We start from the raw sequence: 22,548 nt of genomic DNA, 5'->3' as shown, positions 1-22,548 counted from the left end.
GTTGTGAAACCATTAGCAATATCTCGTTTTTTTTTTTCATAAAACTAATTAAAACGTGAACTTGGTGAGTATTTGTTGAATTAGACCTTAAAAAGATACATTTTTATTTATATTTTCATTATTATTTTGTTGAGAATTGCTTACATTGTTTGGTCCGTTTTCAATTCCGACAACTAAATAACGGCATTTTTTCCCAATTTCTAAAAATTCCCGATAGGTACCAATTTTTCGAATATGGGAACAAATCCATGGGAAAAGAAGTTCCCGATAACCCCAATTGTATTTTAGAGTGTGATAAATTGAAGTTAAAACTTTTTGTGAGCAGAACGGTTAAAGTAGATACATTTTTCTAGTAATGAGCATCAAATAATTTTTTATATTGAAAATATAATCTTTCCAGTTAAGATTAAAATGAATTTTTTACTCCTGAATATTTAAAACTGTACACTGAATCAAGTTTGAAACAAGTATCAGAACAAGAACCAGCTGCTTGAAAATTAGGTCTACCACAACTATGTAAGGGAAAGGTGAATTTTCTACAATTGGACAAATGAAATATAAAATTGAAATTGCAAAGCTGATGACTAGAAGTTTTGAATGACATTATTTTAGTTTTTTTTTTGCACTAAGCATTAACTTAAGGACAGAGAACCAAGCTCTTAGAATTTCGAGATCTTCTTCAATTTGAATGTTACAATTGTGTTGTGAGTTTGACTGGTAGGTAAACGATATATCATCAGCAAAACCGTCGATTTCAGGGCAGATATGGTTACAAATTCAATTATTATGGAATGAGAAATTTTACCCCGAATAGGGTGAAATCTATCAAACCCAAAGAGAACTCATGGTTTGATTTGAGCTGTAAAGAGGTTATTCGGTTCAGAGATGTAAGTTTCTGTTGTTATAAAGCAAACCCGACTGAGGAAACCGGAATAACATCAACCAAGCTAGAAAGACCTGTAATGGTCATATTCGCCGAACCAAATTTTTGCATGATCAGAAATTAAACCAAAAAATACTACAATGTCCCAAAGGAGATTGTCATGAGTCCTCCTGTTCTTGAGAGCGTAAACGATTCTATGGGACGAATCTTCTTTCGCACTCGTGCAGTTGCAAAAGTACTGAAAGACCTTAACATACACAAATCCGCTGACTCTGATAGAATTACCCTGGCTGGCAAAACAACTGCGTAAGCTTTTCCATCTTTCCTACTTTACAGGATGGAAAATAGCGTTTGTCTGTCCCAAAAAAGGAGAATCCTCCTCTCCCTCTTACTATCGTCTTATTTCTGTACTGTGAAGTATAGAGATCATCGAGAATATGGAATGCTTTATCAAACTCTGTTTCCTTCCCATTTCAATATTCAACATTTTAAGCCCAATGTGCAGCGGTATCTCCTCTTTCATCCCTCCCTATTTTCCTAATACACGCACTGTGTTTAACCGTAAACACACTGAAGTACAAGAGTTTTTTTCCCTTGATAAAATAATTTTATACGTTTCAAAAGAGGAAATAGCATCGAAAGCAAAGCTCTTAGGTAGTAAATAATCGGAATCTAAACTGCGTTGATCAGGACAGTTGCAATCAATATACTCGTATGTACAAAGGAAAAGACGGTTTCAATTTTTCAGAGATTTCCGTAAAATATTCATTGAATTTGTTTGAAATATCAATATACCAGCATTTTCTTATACGAGGATTAAATAGGTTTTTAAACTGGCAGTGCAATTTTTGTTTATACAAATACATATGTGTTCATAACAATTTGTTCTAACTTTTTATACTGTATAACAAAAAATATTTAAAAAAAACTACTTTCTACGTACTTAATCATCTAGAACTTCAAATGACTTTTTAACGGATCAGTGAAATTTTACAATCTCTTGCACAATAATGAATTTTGAATCCTTAGTTCTTACTTTTTTGATTTCATGAGGTTTTGAACCTTGTCTTCTTGAATTTACCTATTGGTTTTTATTTTTTAATCTTCATGAAAGTTAAACAAAATAAGTCGTCATTGCATATTTATTTTTTTAAATTTCCAGCCTTGTTGATAGGAATATTTTGAATTAAATTGTAATTGAAATTATGCAACAGTTGAGTTTATATTACTCAATCACTTTTATACAACACTATAGCACCTAAGGCCTTTTATAAGTCTATGCATAATGGGGGAAATATGTAAGATATAAATATGAACTGATTAACCCACCTTTCCGGAAAATTTTAAAGTTGTTGATACAAATTATTAGGTTGAATAATAACGTTTATTTATTTAAATTATTCAGTTATATTTTTTAGTTCTCTTCATAAATTGTGACGTAGTTTTCAGAGCAAGTCTTAAGGAGCCTAATTGTTCCTAATTGTTATATTAAGATGGAAGATTTTGGTTTTATGGAAAATGTGGTACCATTACAAAAACAATTCTTGATATATGTACACCATAATCGGCTTGGAGCGTTGAACTGGCGTTTGTATTTTTTTCCAACAACACAATTAATTTATTAGAACCTCATTACCCAGCTTTGTAGCCCTGAAAATGACCGTTTTTCTAAATTCAAAGTGGAATGACATTGATGTTGGTTACGCCATAAGTATGCATAACTTTTTTATCATACAAAATTTAAAATATGAATAAAGAGACGCATATGGTGTTAGGCATTTATGGGTTTGATTTGGGAAAACACCTTCAAATCGCGTTGTGTGATATAATTTAATTAATTTTCCACTCTGATGAAAGTGAAAACGAAATATTTATTGTCACAGAACGAATATTCACTTTCATTGGAAGCGTAACTAATTGTAGTCGTTTTTTCCCATTGACGCTTTGAAGTAAAAACAATATTTGTACATAATGTATGTAGTATGTAAGAGTTCAGTTCATCATAGAACATAATATAAGGTGTATAATGTAGGGTTTAACGCTTTGACGATCGAATTTATAACATGTGTGACTATGGCTTGATATAATTAAAACATAGACAACACCAACAAAATTTTACGTTGTTGAAGATTTTTTAAAACTTTAAATTGAAATCTTTGGTGCGAAAACGGTGCATTCGTGATCATGAACTCGAAAGGTGTAGATCAAAAGTGAAATTTAAAAATCCTTAGAGTATCCGCTGAATACTTGTGAACATTTTATTGGTTATAATGTTTTTTCGTAGTGCTATTGTAACGTTTTTAACATTATTATTTGTGCAACAAATTTCGTGTGCAGTGAAAACGGGCAAAAGCTCCTGGAAGGATTTATTTTTCGGTCAATGGGGATTTCAACGTGATCCAAGGTGTATGTGAATATTTTAAATCGAATCGAAAGTTTTTCAATCTTTTTTTTTTCTTTAAACAAAAGTGTGGGTGTGTTTATTATTTTAAATTTACATGTAACTTTAAAAGAAAAATAAGAAGTGGGAATATAAAAATGTTTTGATTGCTTTAGAAATAAAAATAGTTTTAAGGTGAATTAGAAAAACTTAAAAAAAAAACATTTAAAGCATTTTTTTTAAAATGGTTTCTTTGGAAAAAAGTTCAGCTGATCAATAGCTCTTTAAAATTTTGGAATATAATCAAGCTACTGAATATGCAAAAAACTGATGATGATTTCCTAATTTTTGAATGTGATGTTAAATTAAATCGCAAAATGTTAAACACAAAAATGTGTGATTGTTTTTGTAGTTTGAGTTGAAAATAGATGAGATATTTAGTTAACAATATTATCACATATTTATTAATTAAATGCGAGATAAGAAATACGAATTCCAAAGAGCATTTCCTTTTGGAAAGATTTTCAATATCATGTTAAAATAACACCAGTTTTAAACTTGCTAGATTTTTTACGAGTTTAAAAGTTAATCCTGAATTTACATGTAAAAAAATGCTTCTTTAGAATTCTTTATTATTCTAATGCCAAATTTTTCTTTATGGGATTAAAATTGAATAAATTTAACGATACCGTTAAGAAAATCAAGACTTCAATGATAACTCTGATTGAGTAATTTTCAAATAATTAAAAATGTTTTAATCTTTTGTTTTAATCAACATAAACTTTATTTTACTTTTTAAGAAGAATGGTGTTAACTTTCTCTAATTGTCACATAACGGTTTACATATTATACGTATGTATGCAATTTTATGCAAAAATTAAAAAAAAGAGCCTGGGATGCGACCCACACTGATAACTTCCCATCCCCTCTGTTAATTTGTCTTGTTTAAAAGTTTGTAGGGTTGGGTTAAAAAAGTTGTTAGTTGAATTATTCTTAAAAAAAAATAAAATTACCAACAATATTTTTCATATAAACAAATAGTTTAGTTTGAAAATCTTGTTTTGTTAAATGATTGTTAGTCGAAAACAAATGTTTACCAATTGAAGTAGCATTTCTTAAATTTTTACAAATTGGATGTATGAAATTAATTTGAGAAGTATCAAGAACCGAACATCAATTTTTACCAAATTTGCGTGCTATTTCTTGTAGATTTTATTTTCTTATGAAAAAAACGGACTATTGGATTTTTGTACAAAAAAACTACTGAATATCAAAAACAATATTTTCTTTGAAATAAAAAAGTTTGAAGACAATATTTTTAAATTTTGAAAAGCTATTTGAGTCAAAATTACATTTTTACCAAGTTTTAGTATTGGTTTTTTGTTAGGTTTTTATTTTTTGTAAAAAAAACTGTTAATTTGATTTTTCTCAAAATTTGTCAGAATGTTGAAAACAATATTTTTCATAAGATAACATTTCTTGGAAGCCATAAATTTTCGAAAATGTATTTGAGTCGAAAGTCAATTTTTACTATCTTTTGCTAAATTATTTTTAGGTTTTTAGTTTTTTTGTAAAAAATACTGTCAATTCGATTTTTCTCAAAATGTTACTGAATGTTGATAAGAATATTTTTTAAAAAATATATTTAAGTAGTTTTAAGATAATATCTCAAAGTCTTGAAAACTTTTATTAATTTTTTTGTTTAGGTTTTAATTTTTTCTAATAAAACTGTCAATTCGATCTTTCTCAACATTTTACCGAATGTTGAAAACAATATTTCTTATAAGTTAAGATTAGTTGGAAGACATAATCTCAAATTTTTGGAAAGATATTAGTGTCGAAAATCAATTTTACCCAACTTTGAGTATTGTTTATTTTTTAGGTTTTTATTTTTATAAAAAAAACTGTCAATTTGATGTTAAAAACGTCATTTTTCGTTGCACAAAATAAGATTTTATTTTTCGTTTTTTCGATTTAGAAAAAAAAAACATTAATCTGATTTTTAACTGATATAATGGTTTGGTATCAGTTTATAACATAACATTTAATTGAAGTCTCTAGCGTCATTGGTTCGTGAGATATTTAAGGTTAACCAAAATTCAAATTATTATTAAACTGCTATAGTAAAAAAAACCAGCCACGCAATTTTCTTGAGAGTCCTTTCTGCATCTTTCCGCATTATTATCCTTATAAAAAAATGTATTTAAAGTCTACGAGTATATCTCTTCTGGTTCTTGAGATATGGACGACGAAAAAAACGTACATACGTACACACGAACGCACAAAAATCTTTCTAAAAATCTTTTATTTCGACTGTAGTGACCTTGAAACGTTGAGAAATTTCAAAATTTTCAAATTGAAAAATCGGACCCATTACAATAATTTTCTATGGGAAGTTAAAAAACGGCTCAAACGATTTTCGATGAAAAGTTTAATAAATTAAAGTTTTTCTTATAGAATTTAAATGGCATTTACATTTTTGTGTCTTAAAATACATGTAGGTACTATTTTTTAACAGATTCTTTACATAATAAGAAACATGTGCGAATTATTTATTAAGCGTTGACTTTTTCCTTATTCTCTTTTAAGTCTTACCTATTTTTTCGGTAGTTCATGGTGGAGCTGCTACATGCACAGCACCATCTGGTGAAATTGGAAATTGTATATCAAGCAAAGATTGTCTTATAAGAAGTGGCATTCCAGCAGGACCCTGTGCCGGTGGTTATGGATTATGTTGTATATGTATGTTTAACATCAAAAATAAATGTAATACATACTTTTTAAGACTTTTTTGTAACTTATAGTCATGCAAACATGTAATGGTAATATTCGAGAAAATTCCACTTATTTTGTAAATCCAAACCATCCCGATGTTTATGATGGAACAGGAAGTTGTCAAGTGACTGTTCACAAAATTCATCCAGATATTTGTCAATTAAGGTGAAAAGATAACATAGTTCAAAAAGCGAAAGATTTTCAAGATTGGTTTATTTTTGTCTTTATAGATTGGATCTTGATTTATTTTCCATAGCTCAACCAGAATCTCTCAATCATATTTGCAATCAAGATCAACTTTTAATATCCGGTGGAAGTCCTGCTCCAACTATTTGTGGTTCTTCAGCTGGTGATCATAGTAAGTCTACATAATATATACTTTTCTCAAACTCTTTCAAAACATCAAATTTTCTAGTGTACATTGATGCCGGATTGGGACAGAGTAATCCCATTGTTATATCTGTCATAACAAGTGGATCTTTTCCACGATTATGGCGAATTCGTGTTTCACAAATACACTGTGGTGGAATATATCGAGCCGATCAGGGCTGCCTACAATATCACACCGGAATAAGTGGTCGTGTTAGGAGTTTCAATTTCAACACAGTATCAGGACGTCAACTGTCAAATCAAGATTACAGTATTTGCATTCGAACTGAGAGAAATTTCTGTGGAATTCAATATAATGCTTGCATGGATCAAGGTGTGTAATCTACGTATTCTTTTAAAAGGGTGTCTCAAAAACAAGTTTACACTTTACAAAGAAAAAAGTTGATAGCTGACAGATGGATGAAAATGGAACATGACACTAGAATTGTTAGAATTTAAAAGTTTTTGTTTAAAAAGTGAAGCTAAGATCTTTTGAATTTTTTGAGACACCCTTTGCCTATTAATAAACATTGAGTGTTGGAGTTTAATAATATGTAAATTTGATTTTTGAAGAAAATAATCGGTCACGATCCTTCACAATTTCGGGTAATTCAAATACTCCAGTTATGGCAATGGTTGGCAGTGGGACAAATCAAGCTCAAACAAATTCTTGTCCCAATGACTGGCTTTTAATTGGTTGTATAAGAGTTGCTGATCGTGTTCCACCAGCTAGTGCTTGTGAAGATCGTGTTTGTGGTGGAACTTTTAATGCTGAAGTAAGCCCTGATCAAAAGACTGTTCAAAGTAAGTTTTTTCTACATATATATTATAAATAATTACAAATATTTTTTGTTTTTGTTTGATTTTGAAAATAAAGCGAGTGTACGTCCTTTTCGATTGTATTTCCACACTGATGGCATTGAAGCACCATTAGATGAAGACAATCGTGGTTTCTGTCTGGATTATGTTCAGCAGCCTTGTACAAATGGGTAGTATCGCTCAAAATTTTGTTTCTTTATAAATTATTTAATTAGATTATGAATTTTATATTTAAGACAAAATTAAGATAAGTTTTTTTTACAAGATTTTATTTGTTGTTGTTTTTTTAGTTTTTGAAAAATAAAATAAAACGTTACAAAAACGAATTCGGCGGTTTCAATTGCACCCAAAGACGCTTGAGTTACAAAAAAGAGTAATTTACCTCCTCTGTGTCTCAAAAAAGTTATTGCCATCTCTCTTCATTATTTTACTCTCGCATTTAATTTAAAGGCACTTATGGTAAAAACACGAAGTTTCCTTAGGATGAAAACGTTTAACAAATGAAAAATAAAACTAGAATTTATTTTTTTTAATTGTTTTATAGCTTTTATTGTTTTCTTAATGTTATATTTCTTAATTTTAATTCATATTTTTTTCTCAGTATTTTTTGTTTCTTCATTACTTACAATGATAATTCATTTTTTTAATTATATATTTAACAAAATAAAATAATAATAACTAAACAAAATTTAATGTGATGTGTAGAATTAAATAATTTCATAATTTATACAAAAATAACAAAAAAAAAGAATACAATATTATATAAGATATAATTAAAAACAATTGGGTCCCAACATAAAAATCCACATCCAACACTTAAAATTTATAATATTAAAGGATTATTTTTTTGTAGATCAAGTATAATTTTTAATTTTTAAATAATAGGTAATACTTTATAATTATTTTTGAAAGAAAATTAAAAAATAATTAACTGGAAAGGTAAGTTCTTTTGATTTTCGAGTTATTAAAAGTTATGATTCTCAGAGTTAAAAGATTTAATCTACTTCTAATGTAAATATATGTATACCTAAATTATAAGGCATTCGGTTTGAATGGATGATTACAAAATGGATATAAATGTGAGATGAGGGGATTTATGAAAGTCCTGAGTATGGGAAACAAAACTCAATTCGGACAACACGGAAACTTCTGAGATCGTTTTATTTATTTTTGTTTGTTTTTCGTTTCGATTTAGTTTAATTGTTTCTTTTTTGTTAAGGGTCTTGCCCCTATCATATCTATAATTCGATTGGTTCCGCTGATTGTTGAGTTTATGATGGCATTTTAAGAGGTGATACAAGTTTATAGATAATATAAGTATAGTTAGGTAGGTACTTTTGATGATAATAAATCTATGTTTATGTGATTGATGATGATTGTTGTATACGCGCTTATATTTGTAGCTGTTATTCGCCATTTAAACTACCTAATAAGTTTTAATTAAAGCTGCAACATGTTGCTTTTCTTCTTCGGTAAGGCCATTCTTTAATGTTCGACGCACTGAAATTCATATACAAAAAAATCTGTTTGAGTATCATTGTAAGAAAAATATATAAAACACATAATAGGAAAACATAAACAACATACAAAATATTATTAATAAAGCTTGCATCAGCGTATTTGTTGTTATTATAAAAGGACATAAATATGAGTATTTTTTTAAGAGGTAAAACAATTCTTTTTCTTGGCTTAAGAACCCCATAAATATAATTATAAACTCAGATACCAGTTTATACAATTATTAGTTATATGAAAGTAAAGAGACATATTTCATTCCTTGTTTAATTTGTACACTTTTCACTTTCAATATTACATAAAACGAAAGAGCTGATATACAAACCTATATTTATGCTTTCAACGAGATAGCCATTTGTTAAGTGCTTCTTGAGCAATATTTAACAGTGAGCTTACTCCAGAAACTTAGACAACAGTAGGTGGGTTACATATGTCCTGTTTTTGAAATAAAGGGTTGAACAGAAATAAGAAATAAAAAAGATACAACGGGGGAGTGAATGTGCTCCTTCCTTTATGTGTTGTGTAGAGTATTATGTGCGTCTGAAAGATTTCGTGTGTACTAAAAAACAAGAACTGTGCTTTGTGTATGTCTCAACTATTTTTGAGTACATTTTTCATAATCAATCATAATTTCCACAATGGTATTAATTAGAAAGAAATTATGTGTGAACAAATTATTTAAGCGAATATACCGTTTAAAAGTAAAAAATAATTTTTGAGTGTGCTTATTTTAGCCTGAGGTATTGGACATAGTGAACTTCACGTTGAAATCTTTTGAGGTGAATATTGTTGTAGTCAAAAACAAGACGATTACATATGTTTGTATGTTTTTTGTTAAATATAATAAGATAAGATAATGAAACAAAAAAGTTAAGTCGCCTCAAAAAAGCTCAACTTACTTAAAAATGTATTTCAAAACTTAAGATGCTTTTTGTTATTCCTTGATGAACAGAACATAAGTGTGACTTTTATTGAAAAAAGGACTTAAGATTGATTTTTCGAGAAAAAAAATCAATAAACAGAAATTATAAAAACAAATTAATAAAGTTCAAAAAAGTTAAAACTCCCTCACTTGAGGGAACTGTACTGTTGTTGTTTTTCATTTTTCTCAGTACAATAATAGTTTGGTGTGATTTTTAATACAGCACAATAACAAAAAAAAACACAAATAACAGAATAAACCCAGACGACACATAAAATATATACATTTTTGGGCCAATTTTACAATGGACACATAAAAATCAGTTAGTAAAATCATAAAATCAAATCCTATTTTTATAACTAAGTTAACTAAGAAATTTTTTTTATTGTTGAAAAATTGTCTCTTTCTATATATTTTATGTGGAACCCTCAGTCTAAGTTAAGGGTCAAGAGTTTTGCAAAGGGTTTCTTAGATAAAAAAAAGGTTCGACTGGGATTTACATATAGATGAAAAAAGTAAGATTTTCAAAATTATTATTATTTCATGCATGCGGGAAAAATATATATTTTGATTGAACTCAGCACAAAAAAGGGCAATAATTAAAAGCAAAAAACAAAATTCAATCTTTTGATGTTTTTTTTTTTGGTTTTTGGAAAAACTAACCACATTTTTGTGTTTTAGCTAATGTAGGTATTTCATTCTATGGCGATGGTGCCTTTTCGATGGTGAATCCTTCTCTCGTTCGTGATCTCTTCACTACCCAAACGTATACATTTATTATTTTAATTTTTGTATTTTTATTGAAAATAATATATTGGTTTCAATAACGGCCATGAAACTTATTAAAAAATTCATGAATGGGAATTAGTGAATTTCGAAGAAATGGAATTTTGAAAATGAATTATGGGTGAGTTTGAACAATAAAGAATGGTAGGTATAGAAAATGCCAAAATAGTTTTTTTGAAGAAACGATTTTTGAAATAGAGAAGGGAATAGACGAATTTTATAAAATTGGTGGAATTTTGTTTATACGGCACTTACATGATTTTCGATCGGCATGTCGTGTACGTTTTCTTTCACGTGGCGTCGGCCTTGGTCCTGATGTTTTTGTTGCTGTCTTAACCAAGGATTCTAAAATTTCATCATCACCATCGGTGAAGTTATCATCGTTTTGTTTGATGATCGGTGAGCGGAGATTCTCAGCACGTCTACGACGCCAAGTGAGTGTTCCATCAAGACTGGCATTACCAGGACTAGGAGATCCTAGAAGTTCTCTGTGAATCAAAATTTAAAAAAAATATATGAATACCTTATTCATTTTTGATCTAAGAAGATAATTACTTTAACTCAGCATCAGCTCGATCTTCTTTGGTGCGGAATTTGGCAACATCAATAATCATTTTGCCTCTGGTCTTATTTCGTTCCCGATGATTTGCCTTCTTTTCGATTTGTTGTTGAACACGTTCCCGTGTTGTTCGATATTCTAAGGCAAATTCCGAAACAATTCGACAGAATTCATTTGGTTTTGATTCTGCAACACTGTGTTGTGGCACTCCCAGCCACAAAAGGAACTTTCGATACCTTTAAAGAAAAGAGAACAAAACCGTCTTAATATATATTTTGTCATTAAAATATAACGTTAAGCGAATTCTTACCTATTGATAATCCTTCTATGGACAATTTGTAAAATGATTATTCTTTCGGCACAATCGGCCAAAAAGTCTACTAACTTTTGTTTTAATTGAGGTGGACAATCATGCTTAGCAATTAATTTCAGTCTATCCCACGATAACTTGCATTCAATTTCCAATTGTATCAGATTATGAGCTAAATCGGCAAAATCAGCCTTCGAAGCTCGAGTTATTGGACCAATTTCTGAATACAAATCAGTTGTATCCGTACACGTTTCCATGACCATATGACACAGGTGATGCAGTAGCGAGTGTTTGTGTACAGTGTCTTTTACTTCAGGTACCTTAAGATTACAACAAATTAATTTAACAGAAAATATACGAAACATCTTTCACAGGATCTAAAAGTTGATTTTTTCCCTTACCTTGGCTAAATATTCAATTTGAAAGCCTTTCACTGGCGCTCCATTCAAAAATATTCCAACAGACAACAATGTCGACAGAATACATTTGAAGGTACGATTTTGGCGTAGAAGTTCAATTCCTTGCTTCAGATCCATTAGAGGTTCGGCTATTTCTTTCTATTAAAATATAAATAGAAAAATAATGTAATTAAATCATATCTTATATAAGGTATAACAAGACTTACCTCACTATTCTCAAAGTCCAAACGGAAAGCCCATAGTTTAAGTCTTGCAGCTAATTCTGATATTGAGGCTAATGTTAACAAGAATTGTTCGGCACTACCAAGTGGAAGTTCAGGATTTGCCATCTTTAAATTATAATAAAAATGAGAAACAAAATTAATACTGGCAACCCTGTCATTTGCTTGTAGTTGCATACTTGAGCTTCTTGAATCTTTCCTCGTTCTTCATCTGTTGGCAACATATTCAACAATTTATCAATACCTTCACGTGTTACTACAGTAGCGTCCATTTTTAATATGGCTGCTTTGATTGCTCTAGGTGGTGGTAATTTTGTCATTGCAATATTTATCGCATTTGATCGTTTATGATCCAAAACGATAATTTCTTTATTTTTATTCATTTCTTGTTGTTTCTGAAAAATTAGACAAATTTTTGTTATTTTTTTTAAATGTTCCTATTTTATAATCTTAAAATTAACAAATATGTGGGGGACATTGTTTAGTGCACATTGTGTCGAAAAATAAAACCAAATACAAAAATTAACAAAATACAAACAACAATTACAAAGGTGTTTCAATAAAACTTATAGTATATTGTGCAGGAGTGTATTTTTTTTCTTAGTGAAATTAAACATAGGTAGTGTGTTTTTTTCTTTAGACCAAAAATCTATAAAATGTGGTTTTTACTATGATCAAACATATAGAGAGGAGACAAAACATACAGAGTAAAAGTGATAAAATAGATTTTGCAGAATTTAATTTTGTTTCCACTTAAGGCCACCCTTACACAATCAATAATAATCTCACTTAAGGCAGGATACAGACTGTAAATAATGATCGTAAAAAGAATAAACAGTAAAAATTGTGCAAGGATGGCCTTAGGAAAGTTTCTACAAGACACAACAACCAAGAAGAAACAAACAAAAGAACATTGATTTTTGTTTTCATTTAAACTGCACTCACCTCCTGTTTTTTTTTGTATTATTTTTAATAAATTTTATTATTAAATGATTTTTATTTATACATTTTTTTGTTAAATTTATTATAGATTTGTTATATCAATTTATCAGTTGCATACATATATTATTATGTATAGTCCAGTAGAATAGTTAAATGCGTGAAAGTAATAAAGCAAAATAATAATAATTTAATTTAAATTTTAAATAAAATATTTATAATTTTTATTTCATTATTAATATTAATGTTTTTTAATATCGATTTAGTTTATGATTTAGTATGTTTTTTTTTCAAATTGGAGTGACGTTATTTTATTGATGCTTTGATGTTTTAATGCGATGATGCTTTTAAACTTAAACCATAACCTTTCGAAAAAAATGAATGATCAAGTTCATTAGTTTTTAATAATTTAATGATTGTTAGTATTTAACATTCTTGCTATAAAACTAGGGCGTGCTAATTATGAATTCTTAGAAGATCAATAGTTTAGCTATATATAAAATTGTTTAAAAAATTACTAAACTTGAATGTAAATTTATTAAATATTTGCAATAATTAGTTTTGTTAAGAATTACGTCCTTCCTCTTGCAATATATATAAAACTTCTTAAGAAATCTTTGAAAAACTCAATTAATATTTGGAAGATCTATAATAATTAGTAAGCTTACACTGATTTTTGAAATGTTAAAACTCTGTTGATAGTCCAAGAAAATTAGATAAAAAGTGTCTTTACTTCGAAGAGATTTGAAAGCTTCATTTATGCGTCCACATCATTAAAAGTTAGCTCCATTTGGTGGGAGCACAAATATTTAAAAGGCAAAGTGAATTTTTATAGAGGTTTTAAAATTTTAATTTTAGAGTTACCTTGGACAAAACATTTTCAAAAATAAAATGTTTAAGAACAAGAGCAAACAAAATATTTCTTTAAACTTTGTTTATTAATTCCCGAAAAATTTATTGTTTCACTAAAAAGTTTTAGAAAACTTGTACAAAACACATGGCATATATGACATCGCAACCGAAAATGTTGTCAAAGTGAATGCCTTAATTTTGCAGGACTATGTGTAAATTTAGCTTAAGCTTTATTATTTTTTTAAAAAAGTTGGAAAACATTATTCAATACTAAAAACAAAGCTGTTACTTAGAATTCACTTATTTTTAGGGTATGTAATTTGTATTCAAAACGCTATCACTTTTTATGACTGATAATTTAATTTTTTGAAGAATAGTAGTTTTAGAATTAAAATTTCTTAAAATAAGGATTCTTTCCTCTAAAAAAACAACAACTTGGAAGCAGCCCAATTCCTAGAGAATGAAAGATTTTGATGCATTCTTCTTTTTCTTATGGTAAGACGTTTCCTACCAAAATAAAGGTATATGTCAATTTTTGAGATTTCATGAATTTTTCCATGAGAAGTGCCAAAAAGGATAAAACAGTTTGATACTATTTTGTCAAAACGCTGTATTCTTTAAATTCTTTATTTCTAAATATTATAATTTAAAATATTTTATAAACAAAACACTGTTTCTCTAAGAATTTTGTATTTTGAAATATTCTATCTTAAAAATGTGAACTTTTTCGTCTTAAACTTTTTTTTTAGAAAAACGAAAGAACTTAATTAATGTTTTATTTTTATAAAAAAAAAAGTCACGTACTTTTATTCGATTTTTCTATTTCAGTTTAATCATCGAATTTTGACATATCAGAATTTTGAAAATAATGCATTTTTTATACACTATTATGACTCCTACAAAAATAAAATTCTCGATTTGGAGAATCAGGTCAGAATTTTTGATATCATAATGAAATTTTAAAGACATTTTCAAACCAAAAATTAAACTATTTATGGATTATCATTAAACAAAACTATAATGTAAAATGTCGTTGCATGCGAGCTTACCTTAGTCATTAAATCTTTGGCTCTTGATTCAAATAGATGCTCTAGTTTTTGTGTATCTACATTTGATTTTGGTAGTTCATCCCAAATTGTCTTACCAATTGCAACGGGAATCATATCTTCTCGTACCTCTTTCCAAAAAAGTTTTACCTAAAACATAATTTTTTTTCCATTATAAGTGTTAGTTTTTTATTTCGGAAAATATTGAAACTTACCGTCTTTTTATTTTTCTTCACTGTCGACGATCCACTTACATCACCATTAATAGAATTATTTAAACTACTATTATTACTATAATTTCCTTGGTGGTTATTATAATTGAACATAGGTGGAACTAGATTTGTTAGTGGGGGTGGCATATTCATTGGTGGTGGGCAGACTATTTGTCCAATCATCATTGGTGGTGGGATTACCATACCACCTTGCGGTGGTGGCGGTGGTGGTATACCACCACCTAAACCACGTGGTGCTAGAACATCTTTTTCATCTTCTGAATTTAAATCGGTAAAATCCATGTCGCAGAGATTTAATGGCCTCGACATGCTTTTGACCAATTCTTCCCAATGTAATTCATTTTCGGATTTTTTGGGATCAGCCTTTTTAATTTCTTGATCAACACTCGATGATCTGGAATTAATAAAAGAAAACAATAAACTTATAGTATGTAATTTATTTTATGAAAAGTTATAATCAAGTCTTGTTCGCAAAAATAAGATAATATTAGAAGATCGAAAATGTACCTGCAAAATTGAAAATAACACTCATAAATACATGCATATTCAAATGATTGCAATCAATTGATTTAAAGAATCAATCGAATTTATAGAATTCAATGTATTGATTTAGTATAGAAAAGGTTACATTCATTAAAGATTGTGTTCAAGTATTCTAGATTAATATATCTTCATACAAAAATTTAATCTTATCGAAAGGGGTTTTAAAAGATAGTAATTTATTAACTTTAACTAAATTAATACTTCAAAAAACTTATTTTTGGGGGAATAGGAAATCCTGTATTTTCAAGAATTAATTGTTCTTTTTTAATCCGAGTTGATTGATAAACTAGCAGTATTTGTAATCTTGAAGTATCAGTGAGATATTTTATTGTTTCCTTTAAAATAAAAAATATTTTATTCTTATCTCAAACTTCATGTGGTGTCATCTTTAAGAAATATAACTAATTAAATTGCTAAGCGTACACAAAAATATTAATTGAATAAGAAATTTATCATACAGATCTATATTAATTTCAAATTTAATCTTATTGTTTCACAAAATATCTATGTACGTAAGTTTTTTCTGTTTTCTTCTTTTTTTCGAAATTAATCTAACAATTCTCTTTATAATAAATAAAAACAACAACTAGGTGATGCAGCATGCGGTGTTCCATGCTTTTCAGTTTCTGTTAATGTGATCGATAAAAAAACTTCACTACTTAGCTGATTGAAGATTTTTTAAAAAAGTTTTATCAAAATCTGTCTAGCCGTTTTTGAGTCCATCATATCGGTTTATAATACAAATTTACTCATATAAAGATTTGAACTTTGTATTTGCGTGTTATCAACCAGAATAAAAAAAGGATAAAGTTTCTATTCCATCAATTACTATAATTTTGTTAGTTAATTATTTACTAAAAATTCGATATGAGACAGATAAAAATTTGCGTCAATAATATATGTCTGCATTAGCCTTGATATTAATTATGGTTGATTAAATAATGTATGTCCAATTATTGAAGTATGACTCAATTTATTAAATTTCAGCTAAAGATATTAAAAAATATTATAAATATTTTATCGTTTGATCGAACTAATGATGGTTGATAGTTGATGATCTTATTTGAGTATGTATAAACATACATACAAGCCACTATTATAAAGTTGATATTATTATTATGCTTGCGGTAGTGTGGTAGGGCAAGTTTTGAATTCATAAAAAAATATGAAACCCCAAATTAATAAATTCTGACTAAGGTAAACTTAGGTTAAGAGGTTCTTTAGAACCTAACACTTCCTTAGAAGTTTTCTAAGTCTTAAGTAGATCCAACATTTTTTAGAGGGTAAAAGGGGTTGGTCCAACGTCCAATTTATTCGAAAGGTAGTTTTTTTTTTAATGTTGCGGGTGCACAGTTTAGCTCATGGAATAACACACACAAAAGCTATTATCACATGACAATTTGCAGATTTGTATAAAAGATGTTAGAAACATAAAAGTTTATTTTTAGAAAGAAATTTATTAAAATTATACTTTTGTCAGAATTGAAGAAGGTAAAAAAACATTGTTCAACAAAGTTCTACTTTATGGACATTTTTTTTGAAGAAAGTAGATTCTGCCTCATCGATTTCGCATAATTTGTCCTCATGTGAATGTAATGAATCGTTGTTGGTAACGCTTAAATGTTAATATTTAATTTTTTGTTTCAGTTTAACATCTTCATTTTTTCTTTAAGGCTACGTGAAAGAAAAATTGTATGCTAATACTTCACAATCGTTTCAAGGCCTTAAAGACGAAATTTGTGAAGTTATCTTAGCTTACTGTTTGAATTGTGCAAATTAGCCATGGAAAATTTCATGCATAGAATATGGTGCTGCAACCATAACCGTGGCATTCATTCGCATACCACTTTATAATGAAATAAACGTTAATTGAATTTTTTTAAAAATGCTTGTTTTTTTTTAAAATCAATATGAAGCCTTTTATTGCAAAATAGTGTACGGGAAAGTATTACAAAAAAAGTAAATCATAATCATAAATAGAATTAAAAATATATATTTTTGTCAAGTTAAAGTATTAAACAACGTTTCCTTCTCCTACGTGTATGACCAAATGAAAACTGAGCCTAATGTCATACAAATTTGTTATGCAAAAAATAAGAATTGCAAAGCCCGCTAAAATTCCTTATTTTCTCTTGCGCACCTACCTCAATCGTTTGATTCATTTAAGAGTGTATCAGAAAACCAAATTCAAAAAATTCACACAACCATTATAATTTAAAAATAAAGTTCATTTAATCTTATCAACAAATTAAGTTTAATAATTCTTAAGGATTGATATAGATTTATGATTTATTTAATATGTTTTTAGGTTAAAGATATTTTTCTAAACTAACAAAACTAGGCTGTGACGTATAATTGTTTGTAAGGATAGTTTAGCAATAAAAATAATAAACAAAAATGAAATATATTCCCAACAAATATACAACTTAACACACCTTCATCATTTTGTTTATTTCGATAAGTAAATTGCAATAATAATAGGAGTAGGTATTGATTCATATTTTGATAAGTGGAAGTGGCAATACAATAATAAGAAAGATAAATAAAATTCATATCAGTTTATTGTTTTTTTTTGTTAATTTTTAATTATAAGTATTGCCAAAAATTTGCCAATCGTTTATTTTTTGGGGGTATAAAAGATTGAACAAATTAATTTATTTTCATCAATCGTTTATTACTTTTGATACAAGTCAGATGTAAGTTTTATATTTTATAACGAATTTTATTCTTATTAAATTTTTTATTTTTTTGAATTACTTGTAGCTTAGTCCAAGCAACTGTAGAAATGGATGTAAGTTTTAAAATTTTTTTAAATTCTGAAAAATGTTCCAACTCAAAAACTTTCTAAAATATTTTAGTTCGCTACCGCTCAAGAAAAAGCAAAGTCTTTCACCAAGAAGCCAAGTGATGATATTTTCTTGGAATTCTACGGACTTTACAAACAAGCCACAGTTGGTGATTGTAACATCAGTAAACCAGGTGCATTGGACTTGAAGGGCAAGGCTAAATACGAAGCATGGAACAAGAACAAGGGCATGTCAGCTGATGATGCTAAGGCCGCTTACATCAAGGCATACGAGAAGTATGCTCCACAATACGCTTAAATATTTATGAAAAAACCTGTTAAGACTGCCAACTATGTTGGAATAAAGACTTTTTGATTTGATTTATAAAAAACCTCGCATTTTCATTTTTATGTTATAGTAAATACTTTGGATTACAAAACATCAACACTAGTTTAATCATATTTTAAATGAAATTGAGGAACGCTTGTCATACAATTTAACTGACCTTATTGTTCCAACAATCTTTATTTTTCTGACCGATTGTAAAAATTCTTACAATCTTGAAAAAATAACATTTTTATATTTTTTGAAACATACAAACATACATAATGTATGTATGTACATACAATTAAAAATGTTTGAAACATTGAAAAGTGATTTTTTAAATTGTTGAAATGTAAAACCACTGAGGTTTTCATAAAATACAGGATTTGGACATCATTTCCTGTGATCCAACATCAATTCTATTAGTTTTTAAATTAATGAAAAATACTGAAAACTAAATATCGATAGCGAGAAACAATCAATTAAATCAGCAAGTGAAAACTATAGAAACTATGGTTTTCCTATAATTTTAGAAACAGCTATCAGTCTCTGCTATCTCGTGACTACCTTCTTTTTAATTAATGATTGTCTTGCAGCTGTTGGAAGAATTGCAGTAATAAAGTACTAAACGTTTAATTATTATTAATCTGGCCTTACATTTTATTACATAGCACCTCCTCCTAGTTCTGAGGGAAACCCAGATTTTATTTTGTAATCTATCCCTCAATTTTTCTAATCTATACCCCTTCTGAAGTGCTATTGCGGTTTAGTAAAATAATTTAAAATTTTGTTCTTCACTTATGATTAATACATTTTGTGTTATCATATTTAAAAATAATATAGAAACTTTATTATAATTTATAATTTTTAATCGAATTAAAGATAACAGTTTGCTATATAAACGAGTGCAGTTATTGCAAATTTTGATCTTATCGTTTCGATATTGACTAAAGACCATAGTAAGTCAATTAGTTTTGGTTCTTTCTTTGAAATACTAATTTAATAAATTTTGTTTCAAATTTGATTAGGATTTCAAAACTTAACAAAAATGGATGTAAGTAAAACTTAAAATAGATTTTTTGGGATAGCGATTAAAAATTCTTTTTTACTTAGTTCGCAACAGCGTGTGAAAAAGCAAAAGCCTTCACTAAAAAGCCAAGTGATGAAATCTTTTTGGAATTCTATGGACTATTCAAACAAGCAACTTGTGGAGATTGTAATATTGCAAAACCAGGTGGAGTTGATTTGAAAGGAAAAGCCAAATGGGATGCATGGAATAACTGCAAGGGAATGTCTGCAGATGCAGCAAAGACAGCTTATGTACAGTGCTATCAGAAATATGCTCCTAAATATGCCTAAGAAATTGTTGAAGGAATGGTTGAACGTTATTCTGGTTGAAAATTCTGTTAAAAAAGGTTGAAATTCAGTGTGTAAGAATATTAAAAATAATAAATCAAGTATCTAAATTGTTTTTTTTTTGGTTTTCAATGTATCATATTATTATCTTTTGATATTGAATAGGATACAAATTATGTCATAACTTCCAATGGAACAATACCCGCTTTAAAAAGCAATACAATTTTTAAAATTCAATTTATGGTTGAGCTCTTGTAATGACAGGAAGAAAAGTTTACCGTGTTATTTTTAAAAAATTGGCTATCGAGATGTTTTGATTCAACACATTTTGACATTATTCTTTAACCCACCCGAAAGATAAGTTAATTGTTACTACGCCAAATTCTATTCAAGATCTTAAAAATGGAATTCGTCGTAAATGTACAAATTGGTCACGGAACATTTAATGACAAGATATGGTATTGTAACTGTAGCCATTCGTTGGACACCGTTTTCCATTGTTTCTGGCATACTTTCTTTTTAACAATAAAAAAAATTACACAATAATTTCTCTCTAAAAATATTTATTTTTTAAACATCAAAATGACGCCCTTTGGACGTTTTTGGAAACATATTGAAAAAATTGATATTAGTTGTGTTTGTACTTAGGTCCAAGATTTACTAATCTAGTATCTCTAGTTCCAACAAGGCTTATACATCATTGGATTTCTGTAGAACTAAAAAACAGAACAACATCAAAATATCGAAATTTACAAAATAGTATAGAGATTCAACAAGATCAATCACAAAAACTGCTACAATACTATATTTCTGATCAAGGCTGATCAAATTAGAAAAATCTATAGTTGTTAGTGATGATTCGTCAAGAGTGTTTTAGAACACTGCTTTTAAGGAGGAAGTTTAGCTTTTTTCCCCAATTAATACATTAAAAAAAATCAGCTTCCGGACATTTCAGGTCCTCATTTTCAAAAAACTTAATATTAGCTCCGAATAAAATAAATAACCGATTATATATTTCTTTGTAACTCACCTTGAAATATCTCCTTTGCTCTTGCTCTTAGCAAGTCCTTCTTTGGCTTTTGATATCAGTCCAGTCATATCGCCAACAATGCGATTTTGTAGTTTATCCTCCTGCGTCGGACTCATTGGTAAATTACTGAGTTTTGTTGTCAAATCTTTTACCGTGTGGTCTCTTTTCAACAGAAGCAGTGGTCTTTCATTTTCGTTGTCAGAATCTATTTAAAAAATAAGACATTTTATAATGAAGTGTTGTTATCGTGGGAAATCCACTTTTAAAAGTTTAGAAGTTTTAATTTTTAACAGCTGGAAAAACTGAAAGCGTAAGGTTTATAAAGGGAAAAAGTCGGCTTGAATGAGATGAGTATGTTTTTGTTTCTTTTTTGTAAAGAAGATAGTAACCGCAAGAGAGTAGTTCTATAGAGTGAACAATAGGAAGTGTTAGGATCAAAAGCGTTAAGATACTCACCTTCACCGGCAACTTCCTCATCTTCATCTACACCTGTTGTTGTTGCTGTTGTTGGTGTCACTTTGCCAGCTATCATTTCTGTCAAACTTGACCCCCCGTTCACTGATGGTGGTGGAGGATGTTGAACTGACAACGGAGCATACCAAAAACTTGGCGGCGGTGGCGGTGGAGGAGGTGGTGGTATAAAAACTGGCTCCTTTGGCGTTACCACTTCAGTTTCAGGGACAACTGGTAGTCCCATATCCATCATTACAGGAGATGGTGAATGCATCTCTCGCAAACGATGATATGGTGAATCACTTCCGGCTGTTATCACATTGTTTCTTGCTGGTTTCTCGATTGTGGCATTGTTGTTGTTGTTCTTTTGACATAACACTGCCGCCTGACTCTTTGGTGTACTCATCTGACTGTAGAAATTGTTCAAACGATTCGCATCGCTTTCGAACTTTTTGTGACTACTGTACGAGATTGCTTCTCGGTTTTCGCTTTCATTGCGATTTATATTTTTCATAATACCGTTAATCACAGTGGCGTTGCTTTTCATTAAGAGGTTCTTTTTGCTAAGGAATTCTGGGGAGCCATTTTGTTTACCATTATTTGAAAGATTCACTGGAGGTTGAAGTTGCTGTTGTTGTTGCTGACGATTTCTGTCAAAACCATTGTTGGTCGGAGACATAATTTTTGAGGGACTACAATATTCTAAACCGTTGTTGTTGTTGATTGTGTTGTAGGTATTGTTGTTGTTGTTGAAATTGGTAATATTGTTGGCATTGAGACTATTGTTAGTGGCATTATTGTTACTACAATTATTGGCATCATTATTATTATTTGTTAGAACAAGTGAATCTGGAGGGCTATCGCTGTTTTGTTTCAAATGAACTGGCATGGCGGTTACTATTTGTCCTGGATATTTTTATTAAATGAGTTATTTTTTTTTGTTTTAAGAAAAAAGAAGGAAACAGAAATAAAAACCAATTTTAGAAAAAGCTTTAAATTGCTTTAAGCATTAGAATGATTATTAAATA

At 28.9% G+C, this 22,548-nt stretch overlaps 4 protein-coding genes across 11 annotated transcripts in view; 3 read left to right on the top strand and 1 right to left on the bottom strand.

Annotated features, from left to right (window-relative positions):
• The first annotated feature begins 2,803 nt into the window (after nt 1-2,803).
• LOC129947327 (uncharacterized) lies at nt 2,804-7,457 on the top strand. The gene is made up of 7 exons (XM_056057847.1): nt 2,804-3,289; nt 5,853-6,005; nt 6,068-6,203; nt 6,269-6,396; nt 6,454-6,741; nt 6,981-7,211; nt 7,285-7,457. The coding sequence occupies exons 1-7, from the start codon at nt 3,154-3,156 to the stop codon at nt 7,398-7,400; spliced, it is 1,188 nt and encodes a 395-aa protein (XP_055913822.1). The 5' UTR covers nt 2,804-3,153; the 3' UTR covers nt 7,401-7,457.
• Nucleotides 7,458-7,745: 288 nt separating this feature from the next.
• LOC129947470 (FH1/FH2 domain-containing protein 3) overlaps nt 7,746-22,548 on the bottom strand; it is a 136,834-nt gene continuing 122,031 nt past the window's right edge. For 2 of the 7 annotated variants that reach the window (XM_056058034.1, XM_056058039.1), the window contains 12 exons: nt 21,524-22,426; nt 21,068-21,272; nt 15,011-15,422; nt 14,799-14,945; nt 12,138-12,353; nt 11,944-12,066; nt 11,720-11,875; nt 11,319-11,638; nt 11,005-11,244; nt 10,705-10,937; nt 10,327-10,419; nt 7,746-8,726 (listed from right to left, as the gene is read on the bottom strand). In XM_056058034.1, coding sequence (XP_055914009.1) covers nt 10,364-10,419; nt 10,705-10,937; nt 11,005-11,244; nt 11,319-11,638; nt 11,720-11,875; nt 11,944-12,066; nt 12,138-12,353; nt 14,799-14,945; nt 15,011-15,422; nt 21,068-21,272; nt 21,524-22,426 — 3,011 coding nt within the window. In that variant the 3' untranslated portion in view covers nt 7,746-8,726; nt 10,327-10,363. Of the gene's footprint in view, nt 8,727-10,326; nt 10,420-10,704; nt 10,938-11,004; nt 11,245-11,318; nt 11,639-11,719; nt 11,876-11,943; nt 12,067-12,137; nt 12,356-14,797; nt 14,946-15,010; nt 15,423-21,067; nt 21,273-21,523; nt 22,427-22,548 lie in introns of all 7 variants that reach the window. The other 5 variants (XM_056058036.1, XM_056058037.1, XM_056058033.1 and 2 more) reach the window with 4 other exon arrangements.
• LOC129947472 (acyl-CoA-binding protein-like) lies at nt 18,138-18,748 on the top strand. Its single transcript, XM_056058041.1, has 3 exons — nt 18,138-18,267; nt 18,335-18,362; nt 18,430-18,748. Exons 2-3 carry the CDS (start codon nt 18,357-18,359, stop codon nt 18,673-18,675), a joined length of 252 nt encoding a protein of 83 aa, XP_055914016.1. The 5' UTR covers nt 18,138-18,267; nt 18,335-18,356; the 3' UTR covers nt 18,676-18,748.
• LOC129947473 (acyl-CoA-binding protein homolog) lies at nt 19,510-20,108 on the top strand. 2 transcript variants are annotated; one of them, XM_056058043.1, is made up of 3 exons: nt 19,510-19,640; nt 19,710-19,735; nt 19,795-20,108. In XM_056058043.1, the coding sequence occupies exons 2-3, from the start codon at nt 19,730-19,732 to the stop codon at nt 20,038-20,040; spliced, it is 252 nt and encodes an 83-aa protein (XP_055914018.1). In that variant the 5' UTR covers nt 19,510-19,640; nt 19,710-19,729; the 3' UTR covers nt 20,041-20,108. The 2 variants fall into 2 exon arrangements, with proteins under 2 accessions (XP_055914018.1, XP_055914017.1); XM_056058042.1 differs by having other exon boundaries at nt 19,580-19,735; nt 19,795-20,084.

Source organism: Eupeodes corollae, chromosome 2 (genome assembly GCF_945859685.1).
Source record: "Eupeodes corollae chromosome 2, idEupCoro1.1, whole genome shotgun sequence".
Classification (NCBI taxonomy): domain Eukaryota; kingdom Metazoa; phylum Arthropoda; class Insecta; order Diptera; family Syrphidae; genus Eupeodes; species Eupeodes corollae.
This window is presented reverse-complemented; position numbering and strand designations above follow the sequence as displayed.